Genomic DNA, 17339 nt, shown 5'->3' with positions numbered 1-17339 from the left:
TATAAATGACTTATAACTGAACATTATTATAAAGTTTTACCCAAAATTTTGTTAAGGCATCAGTTCCCGGGACGCCAGTTCCATTGCGTAACATTCAATGTTTTCACATGTTGTTTTTTTTATAATTAGTTTCTACAATTGGGATGCTGTTTCATAATAAATCATACTCCGCTGTCGAGTTCCTGGGATGATGAACTGTGTCTCATGCCTGTTGGCTGAACCTGAGGCACTGAAAAACAGTCATAGTTTTAAATTATCCTTTTAAATCAATTTAAATCAATAAATGAATTTAAGGCTTTATAATTGCCTCTTTGAGTTTAGCAAAAAAATGTAAAAACAACACTGAATGTTTTCACATGCTTGTTTGTGTCTGCGATTTAAGATGCAGTTTTATAATAAATGTTGCTTGTTGCTACAGCAATAAAACCATTCTTGTGAATTTGGTAGTAGATCTTTACTTCATGTTATAGGTTGCCCTTTGTTTCTTCTTTAGTGAGTGTATGGATAAGCACAATTTCTGCAAAACAAATAGATTTTTTAGAGGGTGGTTTATTTCAGCATGTTTAGAACTAAGAAATGCAGATCAAATGGACAGCTTGCAATGGCCACTTGTGAAAATTGTTTTATTGAGTTGTCTCCAGTAAAACTCTGTTCTTCACAGCAAAACAGTTTTTTTTTTAATCAGTATGATAATCTTGTACCAATATGTAGGTATGATTTAGACATCAGTGTATGTGTGTTTATATGTCCTGAAAGGTGATGAAATTAATATTTGTACTCATATGTAGGTTAAAAATCTGGTTGTGCAAAAATATGCTTTAAATTAAAATCTTAACAGATTACTGTCATAACAAAACCATTGGCAACCTAAAACTGTTTTCAGCTTGGCTCTAGCTGCTTTAAAAAGGCATGTCCCCATATGTGAGGTATTTTTTATATGTACCAGTTTTTCACAAAAACGCGTATGTGTGTGTGTGTGTGTATGTGTGTGTGTAAATGTGTCAGTTGAATAGCCTTGGAATCAGTTCATCCTGCTTATATGCTCCATTTGTTTAAGACGAGTTTTTTTAATAAATGTTCAGCAAATGTAAGTTGTTTGTTTATTCATTTAGTACATTTTAAGTTTCTTTATTGGGGTGTTTCAAGAATTTTTTATCTATTTTCAGGTTATTGAGCATTGTTAAAAAATCAAAATAAGATGAATTTAAGGTTAAATATCTGCATTAATATTACTTATTCAGTTCTTATAAAAAGTGAAATTTGCATAATTATAAGCATGTTTGTCTAGTTATAAGACCTAACAGTATTTTTAGTGACTAGATTTGAGACAACTTTTTCTAGTTTTAATGAAATCTGCACTTAATGTACTTCTTATTCAGTGCTTATAAAAAGTGAAAGTTACATAATTATAAGCATGTTTGTCTAGTTATAAGATCTAACATTATTTTTAGTGACTAGATTTAAGTACAATATTCTAGTTTTAATGCAATTTTGACTAAATTTATTCATTATTAGATTCTTATAAAAAGAAAATACTGCATAGCTTTAAGCATTTTTGTCTAGTTTTAAGATCCAATTGCATTTATTAGTGACTAGAAATGTATGCTATTTTCAAGAATTCTTATCAAGTCAGTTTTGCTTACCCCATTGGCAGATTTTTTTGCTTGATTTTAGTACACTTTGACTGGATTTAAGCACATATTGCTTGTTTCAAGGGGGGCGTTTTTTGCAGTGTTCTTTTTTCTCTTCATTTATTATGCAAGTGTGTGTATGTGCAAAGACCTCTAACTAGCTTGCTCTATTCTTTTTTTTTATTATTATATCTGTTTTCTTTTTATTTATTATATTATTTAAAGTCCCATGCTACTTGTACTGTGTTAACCTAATTGAGACTTGTTATAGCACTTATATATCATTGCTCTTTTTGTTGTTTTTGATTGCTTCCACTGTCTTCATCTGTAAGTTGCTTTGGATAAAAGCGTCTGCTAAATGAATAAATGTAAATAATAATAATCATACACATAATTTGGTTTAATAATAACCCAATGTGAAGCAAATCCAGATGGTTCTGACAAGCTTTGTGAAATTATACCATGTTAACTTTTCAGAAGACAGTCAGCTCCCCTCAGAAACACATTCGTATAAACCCCCAAATCAATATTTTTCTCTGTGCTTCCGTCTTTAGTGTCTCTGGTCTTAGTTAACAGGCGTTAATAGACTTCATATTTTCATATAAATGACATTTTGGAAAATGATTGCATTGCAACACAGTTTGTGCAAGTCCAGAACAGAGTTGCAATAAGGCAAAAAAAAAAAGGCCAAAGTATATTTCGGCCATCCGCGCACCGTCAGCATTGTTATTTCCGTCATCAAGAGGGCTCGCTCACCCCCGTGGTACTGCGCATGTGTCGAGGTCATCCGAAAGCTGTGCACGAGACGGAAAGGAACACTGAATGTGAAGTGTACCCATATTTGTCAATATGGTAGAATATTATCCTATTTAAATCAAATTATCTGAAAAGTAATCTAAAAGTAGTCTGATTGGATTACCTAAAATGTGTAATGTAATGGATTATGTTAATAACTATAATTTTTGTCATGTAATTTGGAATCAGTACCGGATTACAGTTTACATAGCTAGGCTATTTTAGTTCTCCTCACTCCACAACAATCCTTTCAATAAACAGTATTTAGAAAAGAACAAGAATTAAAAATATAAGAAGCTATAGCAATACAGACGACAAGCCAAAACAAATTAATTTAAGCCAAAACGAAACTGAAACCAACATTTGCTCTCTCATTCGACACAAAATCAAATGTTTCCGAATTTGTGAAGTATTTGAATGCCAAATTTTTATTTATGATGTACTTCACTCACATTCAAATATCTACGTAAAACAAAATGTTTTGCATAACATCACGTGGTACAGTGATAACACTTAACGGCACACATTTTACTACACACATATATATATATATATATATATATATATATATATATATATATATATATATATATATATATATATATATATATACATATAGCCTAGCTTAATTAAGTTTTTCTCTGCTCACAGAAGCACTGCAGGTGGGTGATGTGATATGAATGAAAACCATTTGAATCCTGTTGTCTTCTGCTTTTTGTTTATGTAAAATGAATTCCCGGGAAACAAATGTTAGTATTTTGAACGGGTCACAGACACTTATCCTTTCTAATTTAATTCAATTCTAATTTAAAATAATCTTGTCAGTTAACAGTTAATAATCTTGTTGGAGCGTGTTCCCAATGTTTCAAGAAAAGCTGGATTTCGAAATAGTTTTGCTTTGATTACCACGAAAAATCTGTAGATATTTGTCTGTGAGGCATGTTTTTGCAGAATTTTGGGTCTATTTTTGTGAGGCACCAGACCAGACAGCAGAAAGCGCTTCATGTTTGTTTTCCTTATTTTATAAAAGCACAATATTTTGTTTATTTTGAGTGAGCAAAAATAAAAGTAAACCCTTTACAGTTACAATTGAATTACTCAAGTAATTTCATGCAAAAAAAAATTAAATTTAAACTTAAATTTAACAAACAAAAAAATGCTTCAAACATTTTTCGAAATTAACTTAATAAAAAAAAATCAAACATTGAGTAGTTCTCACTACAAAAACATGGGTTTGTGTCCATTTTTTTTAAATGTAGATCGTTGTACCTCATTTCATAAAAAATTTCATAATTTTGCATAGTCTGCTTTCACTTCACATTTCTCTGATTTATATTTTATTTATTTATATTGTAACGCTTTTACTTTCATTTCAGATCTGATGGAGGAGAGTGAAGAGCAGAAAACTCATCACGGCAAAAACAGTGATAACATTCGCTCACAGACCGAAAGAGTTTCTGTACTGAAAAGAAGAAACAAGAAAAGTTGCACCTGCACTCAGTGTGGAAAGAGTTTGTCAAACAACTTTACTCTCAGTGTTCACATGAGGATCCACACTGGAGAGAAACCGTTCACATGTGATCAGTGCGAGAAGAGCTTCACAGATTTAGGAAGTCTGAGGAATCACAAGAACATCCACACCAGAGAGAAACTGCATGAATGTGATCAATGTGGAAAAACATTTGTACGAGCTTCACACCTGAAGAATCACCTGAAAGTTCATTCAAAAGAGAAACCACATTCATGTTCTTTATGTGGAAAGAGCTTTTCAGAACTGAGGAATTTAAAACTTCATCAGACGATACACACTGGTGTGAGAGATCATATGTGCTTTGAGTGTGACAAGACTTTTATTACAACTCAACATTTAAAACTGCACCAGAGGATCCACACTGGAGAGAAACCTTACAAGTGTTCATACTGCGACAAGAGATTCAGTCGGTCAGGAGACCTGAAATCACACGAGAGGATTCACACTGGAGAGAAACCGTACAAGTGTGATCATTGTGGGAAGAGTTTCGCACACAACGGAAATTTTAAGAAACACGTGAACATCCACACTGGAGAGAAGCTGCACCCATGTGATCTGTGTGAAAAAACATTTCTAAGAGCTTCACACCTGAAGAGTCACCTGAAAGTCCATTCAAAGTAGGAACCACATTCATGTTCTTTGTGTGGAGAGAGTTTTACTCGTCTTCAGAGTTTAAAAGTTCATCAGAAGAGACACTGGTGTGAGAGATCATATGTGCTTTGAGTGTGAGAAGACTTTTATTACAAATCAACATTTAAAACTGCACCAGAGGATCCACACTGTTTCACACAAACATCTACTACACAAACACACTAAACACATTCAGAGTAAATCATCTTCAGATCCAGCACAAGTTAAAAACTTTATTAATCCCACAAGTGACTGTTAGCATAGTAGCATCATATAACAAACACAAGATATCACATAGAAATACAGAAAACAAATACAGTATTGTTCAAAATAATAGCAGTACAATGTGACTAACCAGAATAATCAAGGTTTTTAGTATATTTTTTATTGCTACGTGGTGTAACGGTGGTTGATTTGTCCCCCACAATATATGCATAAAATAAAACAAACAAAAAAATATATATATTTTTAGTGGGAACCGAACTCTGGTCCCCCAGGTGGCGACGCAATGTCATAACCGCTAGGCCACACGTAAACTGTGACGTCAGCAGCACTCACATTGACCTGATTCTCAAGCCGAAAGCCTCGAAGAAAGAAAAAAAAAAAAGCACAAAAAAAAAATAATCAGTTATTGTTCGGGCACCAGACAGGTATATACTATATGCCTGTCACACTTTAATTTAGTTCATTCCGGATAGCACACCAGACTGACAAAACCATCCGTATACAAAAGAAAGATAACAGAAATTATATGCAATTTAGATTTACTTTAATTTGATGACATCATTAATATGGACACTTTTCAAATAATTAAGCAACGCACTTTCCAATAACAAATAGAAACTAAATCGAACAAACAAGAAAAGAAAGAAAAAACACTTTTTAACGATTTGAAAATGAAATAGGTGTGTGTATGGGTATGTGTGTGTGTGTGTGTGTGGTTCTGTGGTTAGTGAGAGCAACTGACCAAATAAACAGCACGGGAGTGAGTGACCTCGGAACCTCGGCGGCGGCAGCCCATTTTAGCTCCTTCTCCACTCCAGCTCCAAATCAAAGATTTCGGGAGGTGCAAAATTCCAGATTGTTTTTAAAACTGTGAGAATTCGCCAGCCATGCGAATTGCCTGTTAGCAACAGACCCACCAGGTAGCGTAGCACCAACCCCTCTTCGCGAGCTTCCGGAAACACCCTCCGAGATCCAGCATTCACCCGTCAAAGACTGCCTCCACGGAGCAATTGGTCAGTAAGAAAACTCCCCTTTTTAGTCTTTGAACGTGCCCCCTATATACACACTCCTCGTAATTAGTACTGTCCTCCAATCCTAAGATGTTTTAGTTGGAAGGAGGAGTCAAATGAACAAAGGGGCAGTACAAATATGTGTAATGCCACAGTGGCAAACAAGTTACCAGTAGGTTCAGTAGATTGTCAGAAAACAAACAAGACCCAGCATTCATGATATGCACGCTCTTAAGGCTGTGCAATTGGGCAATTAGTTGAAAGGGGTGTGTTCAAAAAAATAGCAGTGTCTACCTTTGACTGTACAAACTCAAAACTATTTTGTACAAACATTTTTTTTTCTGGGATTTAGCAATCCTGTGAATCACTAAACTAATATTTAGTTGTATGACCACAGTTTTTTAAAACTGCTTGACATCTGTGTGGCATGGAGTCAACCAACTTGTGGCACCTCTCAGCTGTTATTCCACTCCATGATTCTTTAACAACATTCCACAATTCATTCACATTTCTTGGTTTTGCTTCAGAAACAGCATTTTTGATATCACCCCACAAGTTCTCAATTGGATTAAGGTCTGGAGATTGGGCTGGCCACTCCATAACATTAATTTTGTTGGTTTGGAACCAAGACTTTGCCCGTTTACTAGTGTGTTTTGAGTCATTGTCTTGTTGAAACAACCATTTCAAGGTCATGTCCTCTTCAGCATAGGGCAACATGACCTCTTCAAGTATTTTAACATATGCAAACTGATCCATGATCCCTGGTATGCGATAAATAGGCCCAACACCATAGTAGGAGAAACATGCCCATATCATGATGCTTGCACCTCCATGCTTCACTGTCTTCACTGTGTACTGTGGCTTGAATTCAGATTTTGGGGGTCGTCTCACAAACTGCCTGTGGCCCTTGGACCCAAAAAGAACAATTTTACTCTCATCAGTCCACAAAATGTTCCTCCATTTCTCTTTAGGCCAGTTGATGTGTTCTTTGGCAAATTGTAACCTCTTCTGCACATGCCTTTTTTTTAACAGAGGGACTTTGCGGGGGATTCTTGAAAATAGATTAGCTTCACACAGACGTCTTCTAACTGTCACAGTACTTACAGGTAACTCCAGACTGTCTTTGATCATCCTGGAGGTGATCATTGGCTGAGCCTTTGCCATTCTGGTTATTCTTCTATCCATTTTGATGGTTGTCTTCCGTTTTCTTCCACGTCTCTCTGGTTTTACTCTCCATTTTAAGACATTGGAGATCATTTTAGCTGAACAGCCTATCATTTTTTGCACCTCTTTATAGGTTTTCCCCTCTCTAATCAACTTTTTAATCAAAGTACGCTGTTCTTCTGAACAATGTCTTGAACGACCCATTTTCCTCAGCTTTCAAATGCATGTTCAACAAGTGTTGGCTTCATCCTTAAATAGGGGCCACCTGATTCACACCTGTTTCTTCACAAAATTGATGACCTCAGTGATTGAATGCCACACTGCTATTTTTTTGAACACACCCCTTTCAACTAATTCAACTAATTGCCCAATTGCACAGTCTTAAGAGCGTGCATATCATGAATGCTGGGTCTCATTTGTTTTCTGAGAATCTACTGAACCTACTGGTAACTTGTTTGCCACGTCGCAATAAAAAAATATACGAAAAACCTTGATTATTCTGGTTAGTCACATTGTACTGCTATTATTTTGAACAATACTGTAAGTAAAAACACAACACAACATGCTTCATTAATAAATTTGTTTAAAAAAAAATGTATTCTTGTCTTTTCTGAGGTAAAATGTTGTGACTATTCATAAGCCGTTTGATCGCTGCTATAAATGCTTAGTTAGAAAAAATATAAGTTTTCAAGTAAATTCATTATTTGTAGTTCACCAGCCACCTGATAATTATGATACGCTTTGTGCTGTCACTTTTATTATAACACAAAATCTCATCTTTAAAGTTTTGGTTAAACACATAAAACATTTGTATGATAGTATTATGATGTTGTACATGAATGAAGTAATATTCAGAGTCATGTCTGGTATGATTTGTATTCTCTCAGGGCGATTGCTACAATGATCTCAATCTAACAGTTAATATAAAGAAGGTAAATACAGATCCTAAGAGTTATATTCTGCTCACTGTAGATCGTATGTCAGGTCCCAGGGTCTTTAATGTGAGTTACCATCTGTCCCCAAAAAGATGTAAATGATCACGTGATCAATGCATCAGTGTTTGCTTTGGTCTGAAGTACTTCAGGAAATGTTGTAAGAAGATCCGGGTCCTTCTGTATCCAGACGAGCTCGTAGTGTGCAGTGTGTTCATATACACTCCATACTCACTCTTAGATCTGTCTTTGAGAAAGTGATGTTTTGTATTGATTTGATATCTCTGAATTGGCTCTGTAATTGGTATATGTGGCGAGTGGGGCGGGGCCGAGAGGCGTGGGAACGAGGGGTGGGGCGCAGGTGTAGCTCATCTCCAATCACTACACCTGGCCTCACTCCTCGTTCCCACGCCTCTCGGCCCCGCCCCGCTCGCCACAGTATAATACATAGTTACCTGACTGATAATACATTGTTACATCTGAATTGATTTTGACTTAACTAAAGTCAGTAATCTCAGAGTAATTATGTGAAGTGTATTACACCACAGTAAATCTACGCTCAGGTTAGTAAACAGCAATTACTCAATGAGACGCACGAGTGCTGGATGATTAGGGGAAATTGGGGTGAGTTGTGCCAGTTTTTACTCCAAGTGACTTTAAAGTGAAGCCATGTCCGTAATCTCTATCACTTTAGAATGTACATATATTTCAGGATGTGGTGCATCCCTGAGAACAATAACTTTGGATCTGAAATAAATTGTTTCAGAAATATAGCTTTTGGGATAAAAGTGGTCTCGAGGCACAACTTGCCCCTGGTGCGGGCTAAGTTGTGCCTTTTGGGAGAATACGTTGGGGTAAATTGTGCCAGTGATTTCTGAAGTAAAACAGACTATTTTAATGTTATGAACTGTAATACTATATGAAAACAATACAAATTCAATACAGCATTACAAATGTAAGGTTTATTCAGATATTGTCACCCTATTAAACTGTTGGAATAAGACATATTTTGTAGATATTTGGGAAAACACAAACTTAAATACACAATATATGATATTTGTGAATCATTTCAGGCAAAAAGGCTTTGGTAATATATGCCTGACATGCATTGAACGCTGTCGGTCAATTATGAAACATATAAGAACAAAGTTAGTAGGCCAATTTTTTAAAATCCTATTGTGACTTAGGTGACTTAAAAACTGAATAAAACTTCTCTTTAATAACAGTGAAAACTCAAAACTGAAATCATTGTTAGCTAAATTAAACAAATGGCAGGTAAGTCAATCACCGATGAGGCCATCTCCTCACTTCTCCAGATAATCCTGTCGGTACGAAGGTCTAGGTGATCTGGATTTGGCATACTACTTAACATCCCACTTGTCAATGCTTCAAGGGAATATAAACTGGGGTGTGGGTAGTTTCTTGAGCACATCACCTTCAGGGATAACCGCTTCATTATTTTCTTAAGTGTGTGTGTGAGAGAGAGAGAGAATATGTTATCCTATAATTGACCTCAGTTTAACGTCTCATCCGGAGGACGGTGCTTGTTGACAGAATAGTGTCTCCATCACTACACTGGGGTGCTAGGACCCACACAGACCACAGGGTGAGCACCCCCTGCTGGCCTCACTAGCACCTCTTCCAGCAGCAACCTAGTTTTTATTCACCTATGATATTCATCTCCCTTGCCACCTGACGTATGATTTTTCCCTGTTGCATCTCTTTCACTGCTCTGTCCAACTCCACAAGAGCAGTTGAAGCCCTGTCGCTCTTCTATTTAAGTGCGTGGCATGATAGGTTTTCGTCTAAAATTAAGATTGCCACATAGTTTAAGCACTAAAATGCAAGAGTGCAATGTACAATTACAAATTAATAATGTGTTAAAAATAATCATAAGTGGGGGTGAGTTGTGCCACTGGCACAACTTAACCCAGGCCCTTTGGCACAAATCACCCCATACCCACAAGTTTGTAAAACTAGCATGATCCAGCAGCTAAGAGCTAACATCATGCTAACGATATGGACTCATTGTGTAGCTTGGTAAAGCACTAAAACGTGTGAAAAGTTTTCAGACTTTTCTAGAATTGTTCAGACACTACAATCAAAAAACCCTGATCATAGAAATTTTACTTTGAAAGGAAAAAAACAGTTTTTTTGAGCTAAATTGTGATTACCTCTCATGCCATGTGTCTCTCTTCTTTGGAGGATGAGTAAAATGGATGGCTTTTTAAAATTATGTGGTCACATGACCAATTTCTTCAATGGTTTTCCAGAAACAAGGGGTGGAACTACTTCCCCCCTAGCACAAATCACTCTTCCCTACTGACGTACAGCAGCGATAACAATACAGGTTTAAAACCAAGTCATGTGGTGCAGAACCACCATCAATATGTTTGTCTAATGAAGACACATCCTCAGCCATTTATGCTGCGGCGCCCGGGGAGCAGTTGGGGGTTCGATGCCTTGCTCAAGGACACCTAAGTCATGGTATTGAAGGTGGAGAGAGAACTGTACATGCACTCCCCCCACCCACAATTCCTGCTGGCCCGGGACTCAAACTCACAACCTTTCGATTGGGAGTCCGACTCTCTAACCATTAGGCCACGACTTCCCTTTAAAACTGAAAGCTGCAACCTAAAATTCAGATGATCAGTACCTACTCGTTTTCTTTCTGTTTATTTTCATGAATTTAAATGTGTGCAGCCGTCCGTTTGAGAGACACCCATGGATAAGATCTGTTGAACTGAAAAAGGCTCTGAATCAGGAGTCGATTATTCCCCTTGATGGAATCGATTCCTTTGGATTCGACTCGCGATTCCCAAAGCCTCAGAATCCATCGAACCTGATATTTTACATTCCTCCAAACAAATATGTCTTAGTTGAGCTCTTAATGACAAATATGAACATTTATAAATGTTTTAAACAACAAGAACAACAAAAAAAAAAATAAAAAAAATAATGGTAAATTAAATTGAAAGACTAATTATTAATTGGATGAAGTACTGCTTGAAAAACCTTTTACAGTGTATATCTGGCCTCTTATAGTTATCTTCATTTTCCCAATAACAATCATGAACTCTTTATTCCAAATTTGACCTTTGTTTGTTTTCAACACATCTTCTCTAAGAAACAAGCCCGGTTGCATAAAACTCCTTAAGCTAAGAAATCCCTTAGATATAACCCACCCAGCAAAAACAGACATCGAAAAGACGTCATTGGCAGACGTATAAACAATGTTAAAATTTAGTTGAAAAGTGAAAGGTGAAAAGACGTCTTTTTCAGGTCGTCGAAAAGACGTCTATAAACAGACGTCCAAATTAGGTTTAAATGTGGTTGAAAAGTGAAAGGTGAAAAGACGTCTTTTCCAGACCTAATTACAACCGTGAATTATTTTTCATATTCCTAATTAGTGAAAATAAGAAAATTCACAGTATATTGACACATTTATTGACACATTACATCTTTCATGTAAATTCTTGATCACATCTTAAGCTTCTTTTGATTAAACAGACCGTAAAAACAGTAATATTGTGAAATATAAGTACAGAAATAATTGTTTTCTATGTGGATGCATTGTCAAATGTAATTTACTGTATGCCTGTAAACTGAATTTTTAACACAATTACTCCAGTGTTCAGTGTTACATTATTTTCAGAAATCATTATAATATACTGATTTGCTGCTCAAGGAACATTTCTGATTATTATCAATGTTTAAAACAGTTGTGCTGCCCAATATTTTGTGGAAACCATTACATTTGTCAGTATTTTTTTAATAGACCTTGCAAAAGAGTAGTATCAATTTATTTTTATCAATTTAAAAGTCTTTACTATAAACATATCAAATTAATCCATCTTTCTGTATAAATATAATTGTTCATTAATTACTTACCCTCATGTTGCCCTAAACCCATAACACCCTTTTGTGCAGAACTCAAATTAAGATATTTTTTTAACAGATGCCTTGTGTACGCAAAAACAACAACAACAGCAAAAATAATCTATTCAGAAATTATGAATCCCCAATGGATTTTCACAAAAGCACCAAAAAGCGCCAGCTCTCACGCCAATGCAACACTGATGCATCATGGTGCTTGTGTGTATGCATTATTTTATATTAAATAAAATTCTCAGATTTTATTAAAATGTTCTGCATTTATGTTTCAAAGATGAACAAAAGTCTGGCTTGGAACAACATAAAGGTGAGTGAGGAAAATCTTTGGTTTAACTAACACGTTTGGTAAATGGGGTTCCCACAGGGGCACCAGTAGATCTCTGCCTGATCTCTGTTCTTCTGCTCCTTCCTCCATCCCAATTCTGGATGAATGAGCCACAGCAGATGTTTCCACTTTGAATGCTTTAACCTCGCTGTTTTTTCTCCAGCATCTAAAGTGAGAAAGAAAACAGTAACTAAAATGTAAATTAATAATAAAAAAACAATGTTTGTCCAAAATGTACAAATTAAAGTGTATAAATCATTCTTCATGAGGGATTATTAACTAATCAGTATGTCAGGGGTTGTCAGCTCTGGCCATTAACGTGAAACTTAGGTCTCTGCAGAGTAAAAGTGGGCGTTTATGACTTAGTGTGTGTATTCAAACTGCTGGGTGTTTTCTAAATCATGCAATGAAAATGATCCCCCTTACCTAAACCCCACCTTAAACCTACCGTCACTATGATGTCAGCCAATCAGGTATCATGGTCTAAAAACACCCTGATCTGGTAACTCCCATTACTTTCCTGCAGAGACCTATGCTTGGCTTCAGGTCCACTGTCATGCAGAGTTTACGTCTCAATCAGCTTCAGTTTGCCAAGTTGTGAATATATTGTGTACATAAATGTAGGTACTGGTAAGCACTGTGGCTCACTATACACTGGTGACTATTGCTGTCCTCATTGTACAAAATCATTACTGACATTAATGCACAACAGTAAAACTGATATCTTTCTTTTAATGCTATTTACAGCACATTATGATAAATACTTTATTACATGTATGTGCAAGATTTAATTCATAAATTAATTGGAAATGTTTACTAGATTAGACATTACCTGTCTAGTGATATGTTTATGCTGAAATATATTATTGCTTTGTGTTTTAAAATCTATTACGTGTTTTCTTATAGCGAATTATCAGTGCACCGTAAAAAGAAAATAGTGATTGAGGCAGCCCTTCACCACTGACTACTGAGCAACGGACCTGAGTGAAACACACCCAGTGTTTACGTCCACACCTGATCACACTCACCTGTTTGTGACTTATAGTTAGTAAAACTGAAGACCTTGATTAATGTGTTCAGGTGCACTGCAGGTTGGAGCAAAACTCTGCATGTAAGTGGACCTTGAGAGACAATGTTGAGATCTCCTGCAATATGTTCTGAACATGAACTATAAAGAGGGAATGACTTACAACACTGGTGTCAGTCCTGGGCTGGAGGACCACCGTTCTGCAGAGTTTCTGGTGATCCTTGATCAGCTGCTCAGGTCTGCTTAACTGGGGTCGGAGCTAAACTCTGAAACAAGAGAAGACAACCAATATTATAATGTTAAAAAGTTAAACAAACGTTAAAAATTTTGATTCATAAATATGCACAACATCTGAAAATGCACAAAGATGAGAAGAAAGAACTTTCAACACAACAATATTAAATCACACATGGATTTTCTTTTCTTCTTATTATTCCTTTTGCAATAAGTTACAATTACCTGGTGTTTTATCAATGATTTTCATTCTCTGAAATAGAAAAGATCTATCAATGATGACCTCTTATTTACCCCGTTTGTATCTGCGAAGTGTTCATTACACATTTTACCAGTGTGTTAAGATCAGTAATTATGACTGTCAAATGCCTGACTTGACTCCGTGTAATCTGCCCCAAACATATGATTAGACTATCAGTCGAATATCGGCAAGATTCGAAAATTCTGATTCGACTATGAAAAACCTCAAAATAACTACCAGGCAAACAAACACACACACACACTTATGAAAATATTATATAAACACACACATATATAAGAAAATTACAGATTCATGCTGATGTAGGCGAAATATATTGTGAAAAATGCATATAAAGTTACCTCTTGTAGTTAGCACTACAGTTGAAATGCTAACGGATTTTTTCTGAAGACACTGACCATTTCTATAAAGTACATTTTCAACGAAAGCGTCTCATTTACATGAAAGAAAGTTTCAGGGACACTTTTATGTAATATTTGTGTAATTTAGGGATTAAACTTACCTGAAATTAGTAAAAACAACTAGGGATGGGCGTTTTCCGCAAATATCACATTCGAATATTTGAGCTCACAAAAAACGAATATTCGAATATTCGTTTATTTAAATTAAGTTTAATGAGACAGACGTTATTTTTCAGCAACATTTATTGTTTCCGTCATTTTGAACAAGCTTACACACAATAAGCTTGAACATTATACATCGTGTTTTGTAGCTGAAAACCTTTAACAATGCGTGCAAACAAGCAAAAGTACAGATTAAAAGCAAAAAAAAAAAAGTGAACAAAGAAAAAACGTAAATAAAGCAGCCTGCAGCAATTAGGCTATTGTAGAACGTAGCCTACACTTAACTGTGAAACTTTTAAACTGTCAGCAAATCTTTTTTGCTTTTTTTCTATTGTTTTACATGTTCTTGTTAAGAAACATGTAAACATGATTGGGGGAAATTCGGCTACTTAGTCTGTTAACAATTAAGTCCGGACATGGAGAAAACGCGCTCTGACGGCACAGACGTTGGCGGGAGTCACAAATAACGGTGTGCTAAGCGAATAAGTTTTGTGAAGCGCGTTGTGATTTCTTTTCACCACTGAATGGGTTCTTCATCTGATGGAATACATGGCTCCAGCAAGAACTGTTCCCACTCGTCTCGGCTGGACTCTCTGTTATCATCGCTGAAGAACTGGCTCAGCCTTTTCTGGCGAGTGGGTATTGCTTCCTCTTCATTGTTGGTGACGGCGACTGCATCCGCACCACTCGCATCAAGGAAAATGTTCTTATAATGTTCAAAAAAGTTTTTTTTTCCTATTTATCTCATGTTATCATCGAGAAACCTGAGATGTTTGTGCCGAGGGTCTAGGGCAGACGCGAGAAGAGGAGTTTTCACTGCATTTTCCAAGTTAGCGGTGTTTATTCGTTGCTTGAGAGATGCCGCAACAATGTTCTTGAATTCGGTCACTTTCTGTGATTCTCCAAGGCATATTTGAAGTGCTGTAGAAGACCGCAGTTCTTAGGGGCCGTCTTTTGCACGCTCAAGTTCGTTATTTCCAATGTAGGCGCACGGTATGCGGGCTCATAATGGAAGCAACGCGGTCGCGATGCACATGCGCTGCGACGCGCCCGTTTTTCCAGGCGCGTCCGCACCGCATCGAGTTAAAACATCTCAACTTTTCTGAATGCCGCAAGCGCACCACGGATCATGTGACAAGAACTAAACATTCAGCTTCATCCTTTCCCGTTACAACGTTTAATGCTCAGCCAAGATGAAGGAACAGCTGATCATAGCTGTATATGGATTGCCATTTTGAAATAAATGTAATAGCAGAGCCCCTGAAAGCGATTTTTTTTTGTGCTGCAAATCCATTTGTCCTTTGATGAAATTTCCCTGTATTCATGGAGAGGGTGCGTCATTGTTGCTTAGCAACGGCAGACGCCTCAGGTGCGCTTATGCCCAAGCGCTTTGGAAAGAAGGAGAAAGCGGCACAGTGTTTTCCACTCTTTTTTTAGGCACAATATGTGAACGGCCCCTTATTCATTCATTAATTATTTTTGCTTGCATACATCTTCAAATATGCCGTGGAGAATCACAGAAAGTGACCAAATTAGGTTTTATCGTGAACTTTTTTTTTTTTTTGCGAAATTCGAATATCATTTTTATTTATCGAATAATTAGAAGAGAACGAATATTCGAATGTTCGACTATCCGTGCACACCCCTAAAAACAACCATGAGAGACAGCGTCCGTTCAGCTGCTTGACGGTTGAGCTGCGCCCCGTTTACATGGTGACTTCCTCCGCTGCAGTTCAGCGCGTGACCATCAAGTGTTTTCAAAATATATTTAAATATATTTAACAGTGCTTCAGACATGATGTCTAATATATTTCTTCACTAGTTTATGTTAAAGGTCCCGTTCTTCGTGATTCCATGTTTTAAACTTTAGTTAGTGTGTAATGTTGTTGTTAGAGTATAAATAATATCTGTAAAATTCTAAAGCTCAAAGTTCAATGCAAAGCGAGATATTTGATTTAACAGAATTCGCCTACAAAAAACGACCCGTTTGGACTACATCCCTCTAGTTCCTGCAGTAATGACGTCACTAAAACAGTTTTTTGACAAACCTCCGCCCACAGGAGTACACAAAAAGGGGGGCGTGGTCTTGTTGCGCTCCGACGGAGAAGAAGGAAGAGCTGCTGTTTGTGTTTGCCATGTCGTTGAAACGCTGTTATTTTCATCTCTGAGTCCAATCATCTTTGTTTGGGCTTCCTAGGGACGCTGTACTTGGAGATTAATGGTTACAATTTATGTTTAACACGGTTCCGGAAAATTATAATCCACATGTAAAACTATGTGCAGCAAATTTTGCTGAGGACAGCTTGCTGAGGACAACTTTTTTTCAATCTCAATCAGTTTAATGCCGGATCCGCACAAAGATTATTCCTGAAAGATGGAGCAGTTCCCTCTTTTTCTGGAGAAGATGTTGTTTATGGACCACAACCGGTAAGTGTATTTTATTATTTAAGTTGGTGCGTTTAACAGTTTCTGTAACTTATTACACAAAGGGCAACGCTGTTTAGCTTTGTTAACTAGATGTTAGGGCTGTGCAAAAAAACAAATGCGATTTTCATTTGCATCTCATCAGTAAAAACGCTCCTGTGATTATAAATACATCTCCTGCACACTTGCTTCTCAAAACTACTCCAAAACTAGTCCAGAGAATACATTAATCCCCACCTGTCTCCATTCACCTGATTACTTCCCTCGTGTTTAAATACCCTGTCTTTTGAGTTCCTCCTTGTCTGTGATTGAGTTAGTATAGTAATGTAATGTAATGTAATGTGATGTTAAGTTAAGTTACTGTAGTAACGTATTGTATGGTTATGTTGGATGTGCCCTTATTCTCCCTTGATCATTAAAAGATCCCGTTAATATATCTTCTTCCTCGTGCGCCTTCATTCACACACCAGCAGCCGTAACATTTATGAACAAAATTTACTATTTCAGTCGTTTCCGTGAGTACAAATGTAAATATTTAAGCATAGAATTTTAATTTAGAGAATATATATATATATTCTATATATATACACATTTATTTATATGTATACATATATATATATATATATATATATATATTAGTGGTGGGCCGTTATTGGCGTTAACATGCTGCGTTAACGCGATACTCTTATCGGGCG

The 17339-nt window shown here is 36.5% G+C and overlaps 2 protein-coding genes across 2 annotated transcripts in view; one reads left to right on the top strand and one right to left on the bottom strand.

Moving 5' to 3' along the window:
- LOC113063326 (nesprin-2-like) overlaps positions 1–17339 on the bottom strand; it is a 603140-nt gene that overhangs the window by 63713 nt on the left and 522088 nt on the right. The window lies entirely within an intron of this gene.
- LOC113063335 (gastrula zinc finger protein XlCGF7.1-like) lies at positions 3806–4892 on the top strand. Its single transcript, XM_026233657.1, has one exon. The coding sequence runs from the start codon at positions 3808–3810 to the stop codon at positions 4576–4578; it is 771 nt and encodes a 256-aa protein (XP_026089442.1). The 5' UTR covers positions 3806–3807; the 3' UTR covers positions 4579–4892.

Source organism: Carassius auratus, chromosome 45 (assembly GCF_003368295.1).
Source record: "Carassius auratus strain Wakin chromosome 45, ASM336829v1, whole genome shotgun sequence".
In the NCBI taxonomy this organism is placed as follows: domain Eukaryota; kingdom Metazoa; phylum Chordata; class Actinopteri; order Cypriniformes; family Cyprinidae; genus Carassius; species Carassius auratus.
Note: the sequence above shows the minus strand (reverse complement) of the source record. Positions and strands in the feature narration are given on the sequence as shown.

Bases quoted from the DNA above. Each gene is read 5' to 3' on its own strand.
- LOC113063335 (XM_026233657.1), top strand. From the start codon at position 3,808: ATGGAGGAGAGTGAAGAGCAGAAAACTCATCACGGCAAAAACAGTGAT.